The sequence below is a fragment of the Pseudopodoces humilis genome, chromosome 17 (assembly GCF_049639895.1).
Source record: "Pseudopodoces humilis isolate 2021_Gansu_Grassland_sample_001 chromosome 17, ASM4963989v1, whole genome shotgun sequence".
Classification (NCBI taxonomy): domain Eukaryota; kingdom Metazoa; phylum Chordata; class Aves; order Passeriformes; family Paridae; genus Pseudopodoces; species Pseudopodoces humilis.
In genome coordinates this window covers 2034679-2052927 of record NC_142216.1, presented here as the reverse complement: position 1 = coordinate 2052927, position 18249 = coordinate 2034679, and the positions used below count along the sequence as shown (strand labels likewise).

At 51.8% G+C, this 18249-nt stretch overlaps 1 protein-coding gene across 1 annotated transcript in view; it reads left to right on the top strand.

Annotated features, from left to right (window-relative positions):
- NEURL1B (neuralized E3 ubiquitin protein ligase 1B) overlaps positions 1-18028 on the top strand; it is a 31780-nt gene extending 13752 nt beyond the window's left edge. The window contains exons 2-5 of the mRNA XM_014253048.2: positions 8882-9442; positions 12094-12801; positions 13733-13858; positions 14589-18028. Of these exons, the coding sequence (XP_014108523.1) occupies positions 8882-9442; positions 12094-12801; positions 13733-13858; positions 14589-14833 (1640 nt within the window). The 3' untranslated portion in view covers positions 14834-18028. The remainder of the gene's footprint in view (positions 1-8881; positions 9443-12093; positions 12802-13732; positions 13859-14588) is intronic.
- Positions 18029-18249: the final 221 nt, after the last annotated feature.

Here is an 18249-nt window from a genome sequence, read left to right as displayed (position 1 = left end):
GAGACTTAAAGATCATCTCATTCCCCTCCACTGCCGTGGAAGGGACACCTTCACTAACCCAGGTGCTCATCAGCTGCAGCTTTTCTTGCTCCCTAACCCTGGAGCTCGAATTCCTGTGCTCAGGGGGAAGTTTTCTGGTGTTTGCAGCGAGTGTGGAGCTCACGCTCCTGGCTGGAGCCTCACACGCCCCACCTGAGCCCAGCTCGTGTCCTGGCCTGGCTCCAAACTTGATTTTTGGGAGTGGGAAAGGCGTGTACATTGTGTACAGCCCAAATCCAGAGGGATGGAGATAAGGTAAACACAGCTTTTCGGGGCTTTTTGGAGAACAATGCATGGAAAGTGAAGCTCAATTGCCACTATTGCTCTTCAAATGTTCTTTTTTTTTTAATTTTCCCTGTGTCACAAGCTGCCCTCGTGGTGCAGTGCCTGTCTGTAGGGGATGGGTGGGTTTCCTGCATCAGGGAGACAACAAAATGATTTCCCTCTTTGTGTTCCTGTCCCTGCTGGAAGCAACACATGGATGGGCTGTGGGAAGGATGTGCCAAATCCCAGCGCTCTGTCCATGAGCGCTGCACTGAAACCATGGCATGGAATGGAATTGCAGCCCCGAGGATATTAAAAGGGAATGCATGCCATCCTTCAATTTCATTAAAAGCCATTAACATTGGAATGACATGGCCACTATTTATAAATCCCCTTGGTGCAGCTGGCCAGGAGAAAAGGCTCAATGGAAACAGGGAGTTTATTTGCATTAATGGTCCTTACGTGCTGCTCTGGCAGCTGGAGGAGGCTGAGGGCATGGAGCGTTTCAATGTCGGGGATTATGGCAGGCACAAGTTCTTGTAACTCTCCAACAAATCCCAGTCCTGACTGGAAAACACCAGCATGATGCTTTTGAATCAGTGTGTTGCTCTGAAAACCTGTGGGGTTTTCTGCCCCCTCTCTGTGGGGCAGAAGTTGTCTTGGAAATGAGAAATTAATGGGGAGGAATTGGGGGCAAGGAGACCCGGGCAGGTTTTTGAATCTGTGAGGAATCTCTGTGATCTGTGCAGAAGGATCAGTCAGGTGGGTCTCACAGAGAGAGCCAGCAGCCCTCAATGACACAGGAGGTTTTTGGGGTCTCTTGGGCTGCTCTTAGGCTCTGTCTGTAGTCTCACCTTGGACCCTATTTCTGTATGAATTTAGTAAATCTAAGCAGAGCCCAGCCAGCCCAGAGAACATGGGGGGTTTTGTTCACATCTCTGCTCCTCTCTTCCCATGCTGGGCTCTCCAGCTGTGCTCATTCCTCCCAGACCTGTCTTTCCAGCCTCAAGTGCTGCATATTTTAACACTCTCTCTGCTTTCGGGTGCACGTTGCCTGTTTCTAGAAAAAAACAAAAACAATAAGTCACAGAAATAAATATTTTAATCCCTGACTGACAATCTCCATTTAGATTCGGAAAATATTCAGTCTTCCAGCCTAGGAATGATCATTTCCAATCTAGCATTCCTCAGAAACCATTTGAGTTGCTTTAAGAGCCGTCGGCTCCTCACTTCTCGCCGCTTTTGGTCACCTCCCAAAACTCCGTGATGGACTCAGAGAAGATAAAGTGAGCTGAGCAGATCTCTGCTCTCCTCAAGCTAAGCTTCACTTTCTAAAGAAGGTAACAATTTTGCAGAGCCATAATACATCAAGTCAGGGGCAGGGGTTTGCTCTGCTGGTGTACGAACTCGTGTGCGTGTTGCACATGCAGTTAGTGAGAGCACAACCCAAAAATCCCCTCTCAGAGCTACAGTGAGAGTAGCTGACTGATCATTTCTGACAAGATGTTTTTATCTTTAGCCAGTAGCCAAAAGTTCCAACGAGTTTTGCACGATGACTTTCAAATCCCTGACATCTTGTGGCGCTCTCTGGCTCGGGAGCGCGGCTTTGGGAGCGACAAGAGCCAGGAGTTGGGTGTCGAGCCCGTGGAACAGCTCAGAAGGAGCTGTGCCATTTCCAGGGCTCCTCATCCATCACACAGCTGCTTTCATCGCTTGCACTGAGGGATTTAAGCAGGGATTATGGCATGAACACTGCCTCTCCTCCATCCTGCTCGCTCTGTCTCTCATTAACCAGCTCTAAGAATTTGTTACTCGAGTTGCAGACTCATTGACCCAGATTCCCTAATAATGCAGGGAAGAGGAGATTTTTTTTTTCCGTGCTTAATCGCTGGCTTCTGTGTATACTTAGTGCTATTTATATGCAGGGGGACTAAAAGCCTGTAATAAAGATGGGGCCAACTTTGCAGCAAAATTCCTGCGTGCCCAGAGCGAGAGGCACAACAGGAGAGAGGCAGAGGTGAGAGTGGGTGGATGTTCCCATCCTTGCAGACCCAGCAGGAGATTTTTTTTGGGAGCAGCCCCCGCTTTTACAGCCTGATCCACCAATATTGGTTTAGCTCAGGGCTCCCCACTTTACTCTGGAAATGCCTCTCCATGGAAGTTCTGCCTTTCTTTGTGGCATATTTGATTTTTTCTACCACCAAAAGCAAAGCCAAGCAGAAGATCTGGGAGAATATTCCTGCCTGGCTCTCCTCAGCCTTTGGGGCTCTTCTAGGTCGTGGAGGATTTGCCAAAAGCACTTTCCAGCCTCAGAGCAGAACTTCTGTCGTGGATTATTTTCTGTCCTGAGCCAGCTGCTGGTTCCTGGGAGGGACACATCGGAGTTTCAGCTGCACTCCCCATCTTTTGGCTTCAAGGCTGCTGCCATGAGGAGATGTTGGGAGAACCAGGAGAGTTAAGGCTTGGTTTTGGCTTTCAGGGCACCCGTTCACTTATGGGATGTGTCAGAGCTTTGGTGTGAGCTCCTCACTGCAAGAAAAGGGTTTAAGCTGAAAGGAGCAGCAATGCAGGAGCTCTTTCCTGAGGGCAGGGTGGGAAACAAGAGGTGGAACAACCTGGAAATTACTGCAAGGTCCTGCTGGAGCTGCTCTTGCAAAAGGATCGGAACTAAAGGATTTTGCTTAATGCTGTTGACAGATACCTCTCTGCTCTCATGGAGGAACACCAGAATAAACATCTCATTAGCCCCTGCCTGTAAAAAAATGGATTTTAGCATTTAAAAAAAAAAAAAAATCCCACATAAAATGTTTGGCTTCAAGCATTAGAAAGTTTTCTTGTGGAGACAGGCACAACTTGATTTTGTGAGCTAAAGTCAATCCTTGTTCTTTGCCAGAGGATTTTTCTGAACTGTTCTGCAATGAGAAATGATGTATGTCCATGAGATATTTGCATTGAGAGTTACCTCAGTGCCACAACGCAGCTTCTTCTAATGAAAAAGTGACCTTTGTCTGTCTTTTCTTCCTCCATTCCTTGACAAGCGTTTCTTCAAAAATTTCACATTTCCTGTAATTCATCACAGGCTTTTCAGTGTCCCCTTAACACCTCAATTTCTGTGTCACTCCCTTGCAAATGAACCTTTTCTGAACTCCCTGGAAGTTTGTTTCAGGCTAGAAGACCAGGCAAGGAGACATTACATCAGAACAGGCCTCCAGACTGGTCATGCAAACCGTAGGAATTTACATGGGGTGGGGTTTTATTAATTGAATTTTCCAGTGTTTGAGCCAGCAGGACATTCAGAAGTGAGGCAGATTTTTTTTTTTTGGTTGGATTTGGTAGCCCAGCTTTTCAAATCCACACCGTTGAGCATGGAATAGACCACCCCAGTGCTTCTCACAGAGCTCCCTGACACATTTTCTGTATTTAAAAAGAAAAAAAAATGTCTAGACAGCGCACTAAATTTATATGCGAGCAGATTTGTATCTCTTGTCCTCAGAAGATAAGATCTTGTCGGAGCAGAATCCTGTTTGGTGTTGCTGAGGATGTTTGGTATCAGCCTCCCCTGCCTCTTCCAGCCTCCCAGTGGCTCCAGCAGTGGGGATGCCGTGGGATGGGGCTGTGCTCTGACTGGAGCACACTGGGATTCACTGGGATTGGGCTGGTCCCACCAGCTCGCCGTGAACTCGCCCTTCTTGCCCCCTTCTGTCGGGGTGTTCTTGTCACAAAGCAAAAGCCACCTGTCCCCTGTCTGCAGGGACCTTGGTCAATGTCCAGCAGCAGCAGCAGCCACCCCAGTATCTGCTGGGACAGGAGGAGGTTCCAGGGCTGCAGATAAAGCAGAATCCATGAGGATGAGCCGTGGGTGTGTTCTGTGGAGTCCCTTTTGCTGGGCTTGAGGCTCCTGAGATGGATTTCAGGCTGCATGCTGCTGCCTCTCAGCCTCTCCCCTGAGCTTTTCAGCCTCTCCTCTGAGCTTTTCAGCCTTTCTCTGAACATTTCAGCCATCCTCTTCACCTTTCAGCCATCCTCTGAACCTTTCAGCCATCCTCTGAACCTTTCAGCCATCCTCTGAACCTTTCAGCCATCCTCTGAACCTTTCAGCCATTCTCTGAACCTTTCAGCCATGCTCTGGATCTTTCAGCCATCCTCTGAACATTTCAGCCACCCTCTGAACATTTCAGCCATCCTCTGAACCTTTCAGCCATGCTCTGGATCTTTCAGCCATCCTCTGAACATTTCAGCCACCCTCTGAACATTTCAGCCATCCTCTGAACCTTTCAGCCTTTCTCTGAACCCTCCAGGCTCTTTCTGAACCTGTCAGCCTTTCTCTGGCCAAGGGGAGATGCTCCCTCATGATGGGCTGTGCCTGCTGCAAGCTGTGGATGGTCCCAGTGATTTTCCCTGTCTGTATCCACTGCACTGTTTGGCACCAAACTGCCCCTTGCGATCCTGTGGGTCTTTTGTCATGGATTTACTTGGGAAAGGCCCTCAGGAAAAGGCTGTGGGAACCAGGGAATGTCTTTGGTGCAGACCATGGATTTACTGGTGACGCGTGAGGATGGCAACGCTCTCCTCCTCCTCCTCCTGTCAGGCTGCTCTCACTGTAGCTCTGGTCTCCTTCAACATTATTCCCTTCTGCCCCGTTTTAGGGGTATTATTCCTGCCTGGCTTGTCAGGGCAAGTGAAGACAGGATTGATCTGGCTTAGAGGTCACTCCCCAGCTGAGCAGCCTCCTCCATCCCACGCCCCTGGGAGAGCAGCAGCCTCAGACAGGGCTCGGAGCTGAATTTTGTCTGCTGCTGTCAGTGGGATTACAGTGCCACTGCAAACCCAGGGCTGTGAACAAATGGGTGAAAAAAAAATAAAAAAATGTTTATTTTTAGAACTGGAACCATGATAAATATGTGGAATTTGTCCAGGGTCTGCCTGCTGTACCTTTTTGAAATGCAAAGTGCATGTCTGTTAAAATACCGCTCCAAAGGTCAGCATAACCTCGGGAATGAGTGCGCTGGCCTTTTGGAAAGCAGGTGAAGCACGGACCCCCAGAACCCAAATCGGCCTCAGTATCATCTGACACCACAGGGATGTGGATGGAAATGCTGCCTTGCCAAAAGGGCTTATCCTTCATGTTTCAGAGAGGAGCCTCAGAGCATTCCTCACCCTTCAGTTCAGCCTTTCCTTCCATTCTCCTGCCTTCTGTATTTGTTCGTGCGTTTGAGGCGTGCGCTGCGAGTGTCACGTTTGAAAGCGGTGAGAGTGGGGATGAAAAATGGAAAACTCTGGAATAAAAAGGGATGGAACCTCAAGGCATCCCTCAGTGGGTTTGTGTCCCCTGTGACGAGCCAGGCTCGCAGGGCTCAGGGATTGACGTCTTTGAGAACCTTTTTCAATCCTTTTAGCTGCCCGTGAGGTGGAGGAATGGTGTTACTCTCTCTTAGACGGGGAAGCGAGGCAGAAAGAGAAGGAATGACTTGCTCCCAAGTGTTGTAGGAATCTCACAGCTGAAAAAAAAAAAAAAAGAAAAAAAGAGTTGGCGTAGCTCTTCGCTGCCTGTCAGGCACCCTGGGGTAGGGTGGCACTTGTGCCACCAGCTTGGCTGTCATCATCCCAGCTTTTGGGTGGGAAGGCACAGTCGGGAGAGGCTTTGGAGCAGCAGCAGAGGGACCTGAGCGTGATCCAAACTGGGGAAGCTGAGCTGTAAATTAGGGCAATTCAAAGGCACAATTGAAAGGCACAAACATCCTGTTGAGCTTGAGAGTCCCCGTCAGCACCTGATGAGTAAAGCACATGTCCCAGCTGAGCCCCGGGAGTGTTTCAGTGGGAAAACTCTGCCTCCCTGCCTCGGGTTACGGCAGCCTTTATTCCACCGGCAGGTGTTCATGTGAAGAGGGGATACAGCGTTATAAATAAATTATCCTATTTTTTTCCCCCTATTGTTTAGCCACAATATGCTTTCCTGTTGTTGTTTTTTAAAAAATAACAATAAAAAACAAACAAAACAAAAAGCGCCAGACCCCAAGTGCCCCTCTGGCAGGGTGGACACAAAGCTGTGTTTGAAGCTGTGTTGGTGTCCTCGCTGTCCTGTCACTCATGCTGGTGGCACTGGCACTGCCACCTCGGCCTCCTGAGAGGGGCATGAGGAGCTGCCTGGGGCCCACACCCCTCACAGGAGTCTCTTCTCCATCAGGGGCTGTGGGAGGAAGGCTGGGGTTGGAAAAGAGGGGATTTTGGGGATAGCAGAGAGGAGAACAAAATCTGTCTTCCCTCCGTTCTCCTCCTGGCCCATGTGGGGACGTCAGGCCGTGGCACTGGCAGCAACAGGGGGGTTGTTTTTAACCATTTCAGAAACAAAAAGCAGCTCAGTGGGTTATAAAATGAGGGTTTCTCTGCCTGGGGAGGCTGTTGCCCAGCCAGGCAGGGTGTGAGGTGGCACTGAGCCCACCCAGTCCTGCAGGAGCCCCTTGGGGTCTGTCCCAGCTCTGCTGGACCCAGAACGGCACAAAGGCAGTTCCCACATGGAAAGGCCTTTTCCCACATGGAAAAAGGGCTGCTGTGTGGGGAGGCCAGGCCAGGAGAGGCTTCACCCTGCCCTGTGCTGGCTGGGTCCCTGCTCAGGAGCCCCCATCCACGCTCCCTTTGCAGCAGTGCTGTTTTTTGGGAGCGCTGACAGCGCACACATGGAGCAGCACCCACATGAGCCACGGGTGGGTTGTGCTGGGAGCAGCCATTTCTGCATTTTAGCTCTTCAGCAGGCAAGGAATGAGATTTCTCCTGGAAATACATAAAGAAATGCTCCTTCCTGGGGAGCCCTGCTGTGCTGGGGCAGGCCTGGGGGATGCCTGGCCTGCAGTGCTGCTGCGAGCAGAGGTGCTGGGCTGGGCACTCAACACCTGAGGAGGATTTTCCCTTCCCCATCTGCTCCAGGGCTCTTTTCCACAGCCCTGGCATGGAACTGGCACCCTCCCCTCACTGGCTGAGAGCAAGGATTTATTAATTTCCACTGGTGTTTGACAGGATTAACCATTGCACAGTGATTGTCACGCGCAGGACAAACCAAGAGACAAAACACCTTTTGCTCGTTATTTATATCTTGCTGCAAACAGGAGCTTTTTGCCTTCATATCCTTTTGACTCCTGCTACAGATGCCTGATTTGAAGGGCTAATCCTGTGCTCAGATCTTGCTGCAACCTCTCTTCTCTTTGCTCAGTGTCTTAGTGCAGGTCCCAGCCTCTTGCTGCCCTGTCTGCTCTGGTTTTGCTTGCAAAAAACATCACCACCACTGCAGCCCTCCTGCCAGCTCACCCAGCTGAGCTCCCAGGATCTTCTGGTGGGTTTTTTCCAACAGAGGAAAATGACAGAAAATCCTTCCCTTGTCACGAAGCGAAGCCTGGGGTTGCACACAGGGAGGAAGCAGCTTAAAGGAAGGGCTTGGCAGGCGGCTGCTGAAGCTTCAAACATGGCAAAAGAGTTCAGGATGATGAGCATGTGATGGTCTTTTATATTTAACATGATGGCTTTGGGCATTCAGGATGTGTTCCATTTTTGCTCTAAAAATCTACAAAGCCAGGTGCAGAGACAGGAGGAGAGGTGGAGTGGGCAGGGAATGGGGAGACCAAATTCCCTGGAAGACCATGGTGGTGGTGGGAGCCCAGGACCTGGAGCAAGTCCCCATGTGCTCAGGGATATGCAAAAGACATTGTCTCCCCCTCAGGGAGCTTCTAGCTAAGGTTTAAGATTCAAAGTTGAGCTTTTTTTTCATTTCTGCTTCATGCCTGTGTGAACTTCACTTTAGGCCCCAAATCTGCTTTTCTTGAAGTCGGTCTCAGAATTGCTATTGACTTTAAATGCTGCAAGATCTCACCCATCAATTCTCCTTCTCCCATCTGTAAAACGAGGATGGCAGGATTTCTGTGCCATCTGCGGTGCTGTGAAGCTGAAAACAATCATCATCTATAAAGTGCTTTGAGCTCACATGGGAGGTTCTGGGTAAAGGCAAGGCTGTGCAGGATGAAATGTTCCTGAATGTGCCACTTGCATCTGATATCTGAGCCAGGGGCTGGGCTGGAGGTGTAGGAAGAACAGTCTGGTGTTGCAGAGGTGCTCCAGCTGCTGAATGTCTTGGATTATTTCTGCTGGTCAAAAGCTCCTGTTCATCATTACAAAATCAGGGCACAGAGGAGCTGGTGGCTGCATGTCCCCCCCAAAATCTCCTAAAACCCACACTCACCTCGAGCATCTGTGGTTTTTAACAGCCACAATCCTCGGAGCTCTTGTCTCTGGCCACCATGTGAGTTAACAGCACGTGCACTGCAAGGAGGAAACTGGGAGCTGCAGGTGTTGAGCTTTTCCGAGGGCAATGGGAAGCATCCGATGGGAACAAGGGATGTTCCTTCCTACCCAGCTTTGCAGGGAAGCTGCCGAGCCTTTGCTCGACGCGTTTCCATGGAAAGCTGGGACGGCAAAGAGCAGGTTGTGCCGTTTTAAGGTGAAACAGGTCTTGGCAGAGCGGTGCAAATCACACCCAGCTGAGCCAAGACCTTGTGGCGAGCCCTCCTGACAGATGTGCTTTGTCCTTTGGCAGACACGAGCCACCAGACCCGCTCGGTGTCCAGCCGGCCCTACTACAGCTTGCCCAACAGCAGCCATGAGAGACGCTCGGTGCTGGCCGTCGCGGAGCCGCCGCGCTTCCACTCGCAGGCCAAGGGCAAGAACGTGCGGCTGGACGCGCACTCGCGCAAGGCCACGCGCAGGAACAGCTTCTGCAACGGCGTCACCTTCACCAACCGGCCCATCCACCTGTACGAGAAGGTGCGCCTCAAGCTGGTGGCCGTGCACCACGGCTGGAGCGGGGCCCTGCGCTTCGGCTTCACCATCCACGACCCGTCGCAGATGAGCTCCGAGGAGATACCAAAGTACGCCTGCCCCGACCTCGTCACCCGCCCCGGCTACTGGGCCAAGGCTCTGCCGGAGAGGTTTGCAGTCAGGGACAATATCTTGGCCTTCTGGGTGGACCGGCACGGCAGAGTCTTCTACAGTATTAATGACGAGGAGCCCATCTTGTTTCACTGTGGTATTAAAGTTTCCGGGCCTCTCTGGGCCCTCATAGACGTCTATGGAATTACCCACGAAGTGCAAATTCTAGGTGAGTGCTTCTTTGGGCCTGGGGGCTGCTCTTCTGGTTGCTCTTTCTGATCCTGTAGGAAAGATGCATGATCTGTGTGATTATTTCTATGATTATTTCTATTTAAGAAAATTAATTTGCTGTTGGTTTTATACTTCTAATTAATCTTTTTTCTTCTGCCAGCAGTAGGGATGCAGAAAGCAATATATTCCAGAGCTGGTAGTGGTGGGAAGCCCTAAGGCTGCACATTATGGGATGGGATAAATGGGAATCTTTGCCTGTAGCTCCACTCAGCTTTCTCTGAGCTGGATGTGCTGCTTTGGCATGGAAAAACATGGAGCAAGGTCCCAGGGATTGAGGAGACGAACCAGTTGTGACTTTGTTCTTTCCCAGCTACCAATTGCTGCCAGTCCATTGGAAAACTCCCAGTAATTGCCCAAGAGTTTCCTGGAGCCCTTCCCCAGCCCCTCTCTCCGCTCTTGGCCGTGCTCCCACCCCGGCTGGCAGTCTGAGGGGCTGTGTTGGCATGGTGACCCTTCCCTGGCACAGAGGACATCACTCAGACCCCTGGAATCAGGTGGAGCCTGGCTGATTTACAGCCTCATCCTTGGGGAAGGCAGCAAGAGGGGATGGATCTGTCTGTTCCCATTAGCAAGCCCAGCTGATGGCCATGGAATGATTTTCCTTTCGTGGCTTTGACAGCATTGAAATTTCTAATGAATGCAGCGTTAGATGGAGTGTTTGAACTGGGCTACACCACAGGGAGCTCTTTTAAAATCCAAGAGTTGCCCTTTCCCAGAGGCTCCTTGAAGCTGATGGAGTTTTAACAGCCAAAGCCAGCTGCACCTGCCCGAGGGGATGGTGCTGCCAGCCTGGCACGGGGACCAGGGATAAGCTGTGGAATGGCGCGTGCAGAGGGCAGGCAGCTCCATCACACATCCTTCTGAACGGTGCCAATTACTTTACAGGCGAGAAGGCCACACATAAACAACGCTTTTCCCTGTCTGCTGTGCCTCAAATGTGTAATTAAACCTCACCAGCAGCTTGTCCTGTAATTGCAGTTGCGACACACTCCAGCCTCTGGTGCTCGTCACAGAGGAGGAGTGCTTGCTGTATTGGCCAAGGCAGCTGCTTCACCAGAGCTCTCCTTTCTCCTCATTAAATTGGAGTTTGAAAAATAAAATGCAGCTTCTTTCTGCTTCCTACCTCCAGTCCTGCCTGCAGCATCCAAGAGTTCCCAGTGAAAGGCTCGGGATGAGAGCACCTGTACTCTGATGAGGGATTTTTTAAAATTAAAATACCAAACCCCACAAACTGCCCCAGAAATCAGGGCCATGCTCAGCCATCTGGGGCACCAGGAGACCTGAACTCCTTGCTTGAGGATGTGCTTGTCTCTGCCTCCCAAAATGTTGGGAATTGAGAAAATTGTGAAATACAACTCCAGTTCTGAGGCACAAAATGCGTCTTTCAGCATCGTGAATCACAGAAGGATTTGGAATGGAAGGGATCTTAGAGATCATCTCATCCCAACCCCTGCCATGGGCAGGGACACCTTCCCCTATCCCAGGTTGTTCTAAGCCCTGTCCAACCTGGCCTTGGGCACTTCCAGGGATGGGACATCCATTATGAAACCTGGATGTGTTTGATTCCTCTGTGGGAGCATTTCTTGCCTCACAAGCTGTGCTGGCTGCAAAGGAGCTGCTCCAGCCATCAGCCCACCCCACTGGCCTCTCCTGCCTGGGCTTCTGAGCGAGGCAGGTTCTGCTTTGCAGCTGCTGGGTGGATTTAGGTGTTTTTCCTACTTTGCCTGGGGATTCTCTCCTCCAAGGAGGAGCAGTGTTTGTGCTGGGCTGCTTCACCCCTCTCCATCTCTAGGAAGATCAAAAGTCATTCACACAGACTCTTGGATTCCACGTCCAGGCTGTCCCAGGCAGGGCTGGAGGTAGAAGGGAGGAGACTCCCAAACTTTCCCATGCCTTTACATCACCCCCAGGCCTGGCATGGCTGAAGTGAAAACCTGGGAAATTAATTAAGGATCAACATCCTGACTTTCCCTTCACTGTGAAAAGGGAAAACAACCTTCTGCTGTAAAAGCTTTCTAACACCTGCAGGAAGTAGCTTTTGTGACAGGCTCTCCATTCAAAACCTCTGGAGCGCTGTGAACACCCCTGAGATACGAGGCTTGAAATGACCTCTCTTGGAAACACCTGTGCCTGGACACAGGTGTAAGGCAGTGACAAGGAGTGTGGACAGAATATCCATTTATCCTTGAGTTCCTTCAGCCATCACTTGTGGATTTGTCTGGCACAAGACCCTGGGACAAGAAAATATTGAGACTTTTCTTTTTTAAAATAGTGTAACCTCAGAGCTATCAGATCCTTCTCAGAAAGCTGTAGGACCACACTGGTTTACAGCTTTTCCCATTCCCCAGTGCAGGGAACTCCCAGATCACACGAGTACTTTGGAACTCTTGTTTTTCCTTGGTTGGTGCCAAGAAGCAGCCGCTCCTCTGCCTGCTCCACGCGTGCCTCTGCACCAGGAGCTGTTCATTAGTGCTTGACCCATGGCTGATTTTTTCCTTGTGGAGTCTGTAGGCTGCAATAATAGCAGTAAGCAGAAAAGCAGGCAGTTTTCTCCTGACTAACGCCTCTGTGCCTGGGTTTCTCTCACAGACAGCATGTTTGCAGAGACCATGACCACTGCCCGGCTCAGCACCGCCCGGCTCAGCACCTGCCTTCCCCAGAGCAACCACGACTCGGCCAACTTCAACAACAACGAGCTCGAGAACAACCAAGTGGTGGCCAAAATCGCAAACCTAAACCTAAGCCGGGTTCCAGGACTTGGGACTGACAACCACATCATCCCCTGCTGCCCCAACCGGCGGCAGCACGCCCAGGGAGTGCCGGCCTTCCTGGACACCGACCTGCGGTTCCACCCCACCCGCGGCCCCGACATCACCTTTTCCCAGGACAGGATGGTGGCCTGCACCAACTGGCAGGAGAGCAATAGGACTTTGGTGTTCTCTGACCGGCCTTTGCACATCGGGGAGAGCCTCTTTGTGGAAGTAGGACACCTCGGGCTGCCGTACTACGGGGCCCTCTCGTTCGGCATCACCTCTTGTGATCCGAGCACTTTGCGGACAAACGAGCTCCCGGCGGATCCGGACTTTCTCCTGGATCGCAAGGAGTACTGGGTGGTTTACCGGGCGTTCCCGGTGCTCAACAGCGGCGACATCCTCAGCTTCATGGTCCTGCCCAACGGAGAGGTGCACCACGGGGTCAACGGGGCCAGCCGGGGAATGCTCATGTGCGTGGACACCTCGCAGTCCCTCTGGGTGTTTTTTACAATCCATGGTGTGATCAACCAGCTCAAAATCCTGGGTAAGTGCAGCCAACACAGCACCCGGGAAGTTTCCTGGGCCAGAACCAGAGCTCTGGGTTTGCACTCGCTGTGTTCACTGCTGTGAGGGTGCAGCTCTTTGTGTTTGTAAACAAGAGGGACAAAACATGGTACCTGTCACAGAGATGTGTGCAGCCTCTATGGTTCCCCCAGGAAAGGATGAAACTTGAGAGATAAAACAAGCAGCAGGCAGGGAGGCAGGGATGGCTGTGGGGGGCAGCTGGTTTTCAGTGGGTTTGTTTTTAGAAGGGATTCTTTATAAACAGGGATGGCTGTGGGGGGCAGCTGTTTTTCAGTGGATTTGATTTTAGAAGGGATTCTTTATAAACTCCATATTCCAGCCAACAGGTATTAAACTGCCTTGCTAAGGATGATTTTTGTGAGCATGGCTCTGGTTTAAGCATGGGCAGTAATTGCTCCTGAAGCACTGCAACAGCTTGGGGATCAGCTGGCACTTCTGATCCACTACTGGATCAGGAGATCACTGCTGCCTTTCTCCTTTCCTTCTGTTGAGGATTCTATCAGAAAAACAGATGTAAATGACTTTGTAAAGCAGGTTTTCTCCATCCAAAGCAATGGCCTTTCCCAGCTGACAGTGTGACAGCCACAGCTGGAGCCCACTGCTGCTGGGGAGAGTGGGATTGTGGGGAATGGAAAGGCAAATATTGGATCACCTGGTGCTTGCTTCACTGAAGCTCAACAGGCACCATACAAAGGCATAATGAGGTCCAGACCCTGGGGTCACATCCCAAATCTTGATCTGTATCATCACCGAGGGGCAGCATTAACTCAGCAGCTGCACTCGCTCTGAGGCCCCTGCGCAGGTGGGGTGGGAGCAGCTGGGCAGGCTGAGGGGGCTTGGCCGGGGTTGGGGTGTCCCTGCGTGGGCTCAGCTCTCTCCTGTGTTTCCAGGCACGGTGCAGTCCAGCCCAGTGACCGTGTCTCCCTCAGGATCCCCCGGGGGCTCCCAGTACGACAGCGACTCGGACATGGCCTTCAGCGTCAACAGGTCCTCATCAGCCTCCGAGTCCTCGCTGGGTAAGGACAGCCAACCCTTGTGGGCTGCCTCTCCTGCCAGGCCAGCAGAAGGAATGGGGAGGAAACAGTGCTGGGAAGGTTTTCACGGCCTGCAGAAGGGCTGTGCAGTGGTGGGATCAGCACCAGTGTGGCCAGCAGGACCAGGGCAGGGACTGTTCCCTGTGCTGGGCACTGCAGTGGCTGTGCCTCGACTGCTGTGTCCAGTTCTGGGCATGACAAGAAAGACATGGAGGGGCTGGAGAGTGTCCAGGAAAGGGAACGGAGCTGGGGAAGGATCAGGAGGGGCTGAAGGAGCTGGGAAAGGGGCTCAGCCTGGAGAAAAGGAGGCTCAGGGGGCCCTTGTGGCTCTGCACAAGTCCCTGCCAGGAGGCGACAGCCAGGAGGGTCAGGCTCTGCTCCCAGGGAACGGGGACAGGATGGGAGGAAACAGCATCTAATTGCACCAGGAGTGGTTTAATTTGAATACAAGGAATAATCTCTTTATGGAAAGGGTGGTCAGGTATCGAACAAGCTGCCCAGGCAAGTGGTGGAATCACCATCCCTACAAGAGTTCAAAAAATGTGAGGATGTGGCCCCATGTGTAGAGAAGGCTCTGGCTGGAATTCACCGGGATTCACTTGGCCAAAGAACCGGGCAGTGGCTAAGGAGAGCCTTCAGAACTGATTTAAGTGTATTATTCAGGGTGAGCTTTGCCCCATCCCCGTGACTAAACCACCCTCCTCTTTTGCAGTGACTGCCCCCAGCTCCCCTTTGAGCCCCCCCATCTCTCCTGTCTTCTCCCCCCCGGAGCCATCGAGCAGCAAGAACGGGGAGTGCACCGTGTGCTTTGACAGCGAGGTGGACACGGTGATCTACACCTGCGGACACATGTGCCTCTGCAACACCTGTGGTCTTAAGCTGAAGAAGCAGCTCAACGCCTGCTGCCCCATCTGCCGACGGGTTATCAAAGATGTGATTAAAATCTACCGCCCGTAGGGGGCTGCTGGAAGGGGGAACGCCGCTAGCAAACCACGCCTTTCCGTCCCTGCTTATGGGTTATCGTGCTGGTCAGTCGTTATCAAGTGGCTCGTTATCTGTGTTTCCTTATTTGACTGGTAGGGCACAATTCAGGGAGCAAAGCTGAGGATCGTGCGGGGCCCGAGCCAGCTGCAAATGAGAAATTTCCCGTGCAAAGGCTCTTTCCTCCCTCCTCCCGCTGCGGGGGAGGCTCGCCGTGCTGCGGGTCGGGATGGGGAGGTTGCCACTTGGGCAGTGCCAGGTGCCACCGGGCTTCCCGACCCTAAAACACGACAGCTCTGGGCTGCTGCCAGGGGATTTGTGCTGTGGTGGAGCAAAACTGGGGCGAGGCCCAGCGGGAGGGTTCCAAGTGGACAGAACTGATGTGGAAATGTCAGGTAAGGAGAATTAGCTCAGGCCAAATAGTGGCACGGCCAGGTTGTCACTTATTGGGGTTCTGTCTCCGTGAACAGGCTCTTGGGGACATGAAGGAGCTGGTCAGGGCTTAGGTAAAACAGATTTTTCTCTCTGTGGCGGAACAGGGACTTCTGGCCACGGAGGCTGAGAGCAGGGAGCTGCCCTGGGGTAGCTGTGAGGAGCAGGAGCCCACCCAGAGCCCAGGCAGCCCCTGCAGGGACGGAGCTGCAGGGAGCTGGGAGAGGCAGCTCAGGCTCTCTGCTGCCTTCTGAAGCCATAAACTGCAGCCTGTGGAGCACAGGGCTGCTGGGATGGGCACACTGCAGTCCTGGCTTGGGACACTGCAGTGCTGGGGTTTGTCACCTCCAGGCACAACCCCCTGCACTTCGCTCTGCCCTCCTGGCAGGTGGCACCCGGTCCTGACTGTCACCTGTGCCAGACCTTCCCCTGCTTCAGGCAGGGCTCAGCCTTCCTCCCGCCCCACCACGGGGACTTTTTGGAGGCTCTGGTGAGAAATTCATTTCTGACCCAGTCCCCATCAGGCTCACCTTTATTTCTGGGGACTGTATATGCTGATTTTACCTTTCTTTCTCCAGCCTTTGCAGGTTTCCCAGCACAGCTCCCAGCTGCCTGCACACTGGGTCTCAACTCTAGATGAGACCTTGTTGAGGAAAAACAGGGACTATCTCACTTGGCTTTACTTAGGAGGAAAGAAAAAAGGCTCTGAGGCTGAATTAGATGGTGGGAATTAAAAAGTAAACGGGTTTTGGGTGTAATGTCAGCTACAGGCAGCACCTGATTGTGCAGCACCAGGGCTGGGGTGAGGAGCTCAGCATCCTCCTCCCTGCTGCTCCAGTCTCCGTCCTCTGCCCATGGCACAGCCCCTGTCCTGTCCTCCTGGCCAGCTTCCAGCTGGTCCAGGCTCACAGAGAGGGGAAAAAAAGATGGAAACGGGAGGATGAGAGGAGCTCTGTCACTGCAGCTCCGTGACCGTGTGCCACCAAGTGGGTAAGAACAGCTTTTCAGAAAGGTGCAATTACCACATTTTAGTCCAGAAAAAGGAAAAAATAGAACAATTCCTGTACATTTCAGGGCTTCTGGGCACAGAGGGAGCCTGAGGGATGTCTGGCTATTCCCTCTTTCCCCCAGGGCTGTGGGTGCGTGGTGCTGCTGCCCAAGTGGTGTCTTGGCTGTGCCAGGAGAGCTGGGTTTATGTCCTGGCCTGTGCCAGCCCTGTGCCACGCTGCCATCAGGGAGGGCACACACAGGGAGCAGCTCATCCCTCATTCTCCTCCTGCAGCGGGCTGTGCTCCCAGGGCACCCAGAAACCTTTTGGTTTTTTCCCTTGGAGAGCTGGTGCCCATTTTTATTGAGTGTATCCACGAGAGGCTGCTGTGGAGCGAGACCTCTCAGCCATGGCCCTGCACGAGGGCCCAACAGCTTTGCAGAGCCCTTTTTGGAGACCTGGCTGATGCCACTGGCTGTGCCACCACCCTCAGCAGAGCCACTGCCCCTTTCACTCTCCCCTTGCCCCGAGGAGGGCACATTCCCTGCATCCAGAACTTTCCTGGAGCTCCCAGCTGTCCTTCACCCCAGGGAATGCAGGCTTTGCATTCCCAGGGATCTCCCAGCCCCACGCTGCCAGATCCAGCTGTGGGCAGTGGGCACAGCACAGGGGCACAGCACCAGGGGCACAGCACCAGGGGCACAGCCTGCAGTGAAAAGCCTTTCCATGGGGAGGAATTGAAGGAAAGCTGCTGGAATTGCCAGCCTGGATCAGGGCTGGGCCATCCCCAGGGTTGCTGTCCCAGCTGCAGGGGTGCCCTCAGGTCACTGCAGTAGGGTGGGCGCAGCCTGGGTGGGGTTTTTTTGGTGTAGCTCTGTTTTGTATTTTTAAGCCAGCAAGGAGAAACACCGAATCCACCCCAGGAGCTGTTCAGGACACGTTGCAGAGGCTGAATTTTTTGCTGTAGCAGCCAAAACCAGTTTGCAAGAAGGGGGAGCACCCAGTGAGGCCAGCAAGGGAACCGAGTGGGATGGGAGAGCAGTGGACCTGTGGCCCTGCCTATCCAAGAGCAACAGGAATTTTCCAAAATAGGCCTCAAAAAAAAAAATATAAAATATTAAAAATATATATATATATATTTCCAGGAAAAGGTAGCCTCTTACAGATTTCATTGTTAGTATTCGTATTGCTATTTTTTTTAAACAGTCCAATGATATATGATTTGTACAGAAGATCTGTTTGTGCCTTATAAGGGTGTCTGTGCACTTTTTATCCTTTTTAAAGCAACTTTTAAAAAGAAAAAAAAAAAATAAAAGATGGGGGGAGAAAACCAACACAGATCAATGGTAGTTTTATAGAATTTTGTGTTCACTGAGAAACCTTTTTCACTCCTATTTATATATAGGAGGGACAAAGTGTTTCTTTCCATGGATTTTCCCTTCCTCTCCTCCTTAACCTTTGTTTGAAAATTTAAGAAAAAAAGGGAAGAAAGGAAAGAGATGGGGGAACTCTTTTACCTCTCCCCCTTTGTGAGGCAGTTCCTCTCTTGTCGTTACCTTTATGATTCAATACTGTGACCTGTATTATCTTGTTGAAGCTGAATCAGATTTTGGACCTCTGTATTAGGCTTTTCAAGCAAATTTTTGGGGGGCCTGGGGAGGGAGGGCATCGCACGAGGGAGGGAGCTGCACCTCTACATGTCAGTGCTCTATAGTGTTCAGTGCTGTGTGTTTTCCTTTTGTCCATTTACCTGTTTTCCATGAATATAATTTGACTTGTTTATGAAACAAATAAACCTTTGGCTTGTACAGAGTGCTCTGGAGTGCTTCAAAGAGTTTGAGCTGGGGGGGAGAGACAGTGTTGATTTGCAAAGTCAGGCAAGATTGATCCAGAGGGGCAGGGGCTTCCAAAATAATAATAATTTTAAAAATCACTTTACAAATCTTTGCTTTGCTCCTGGGAGTCACTACCC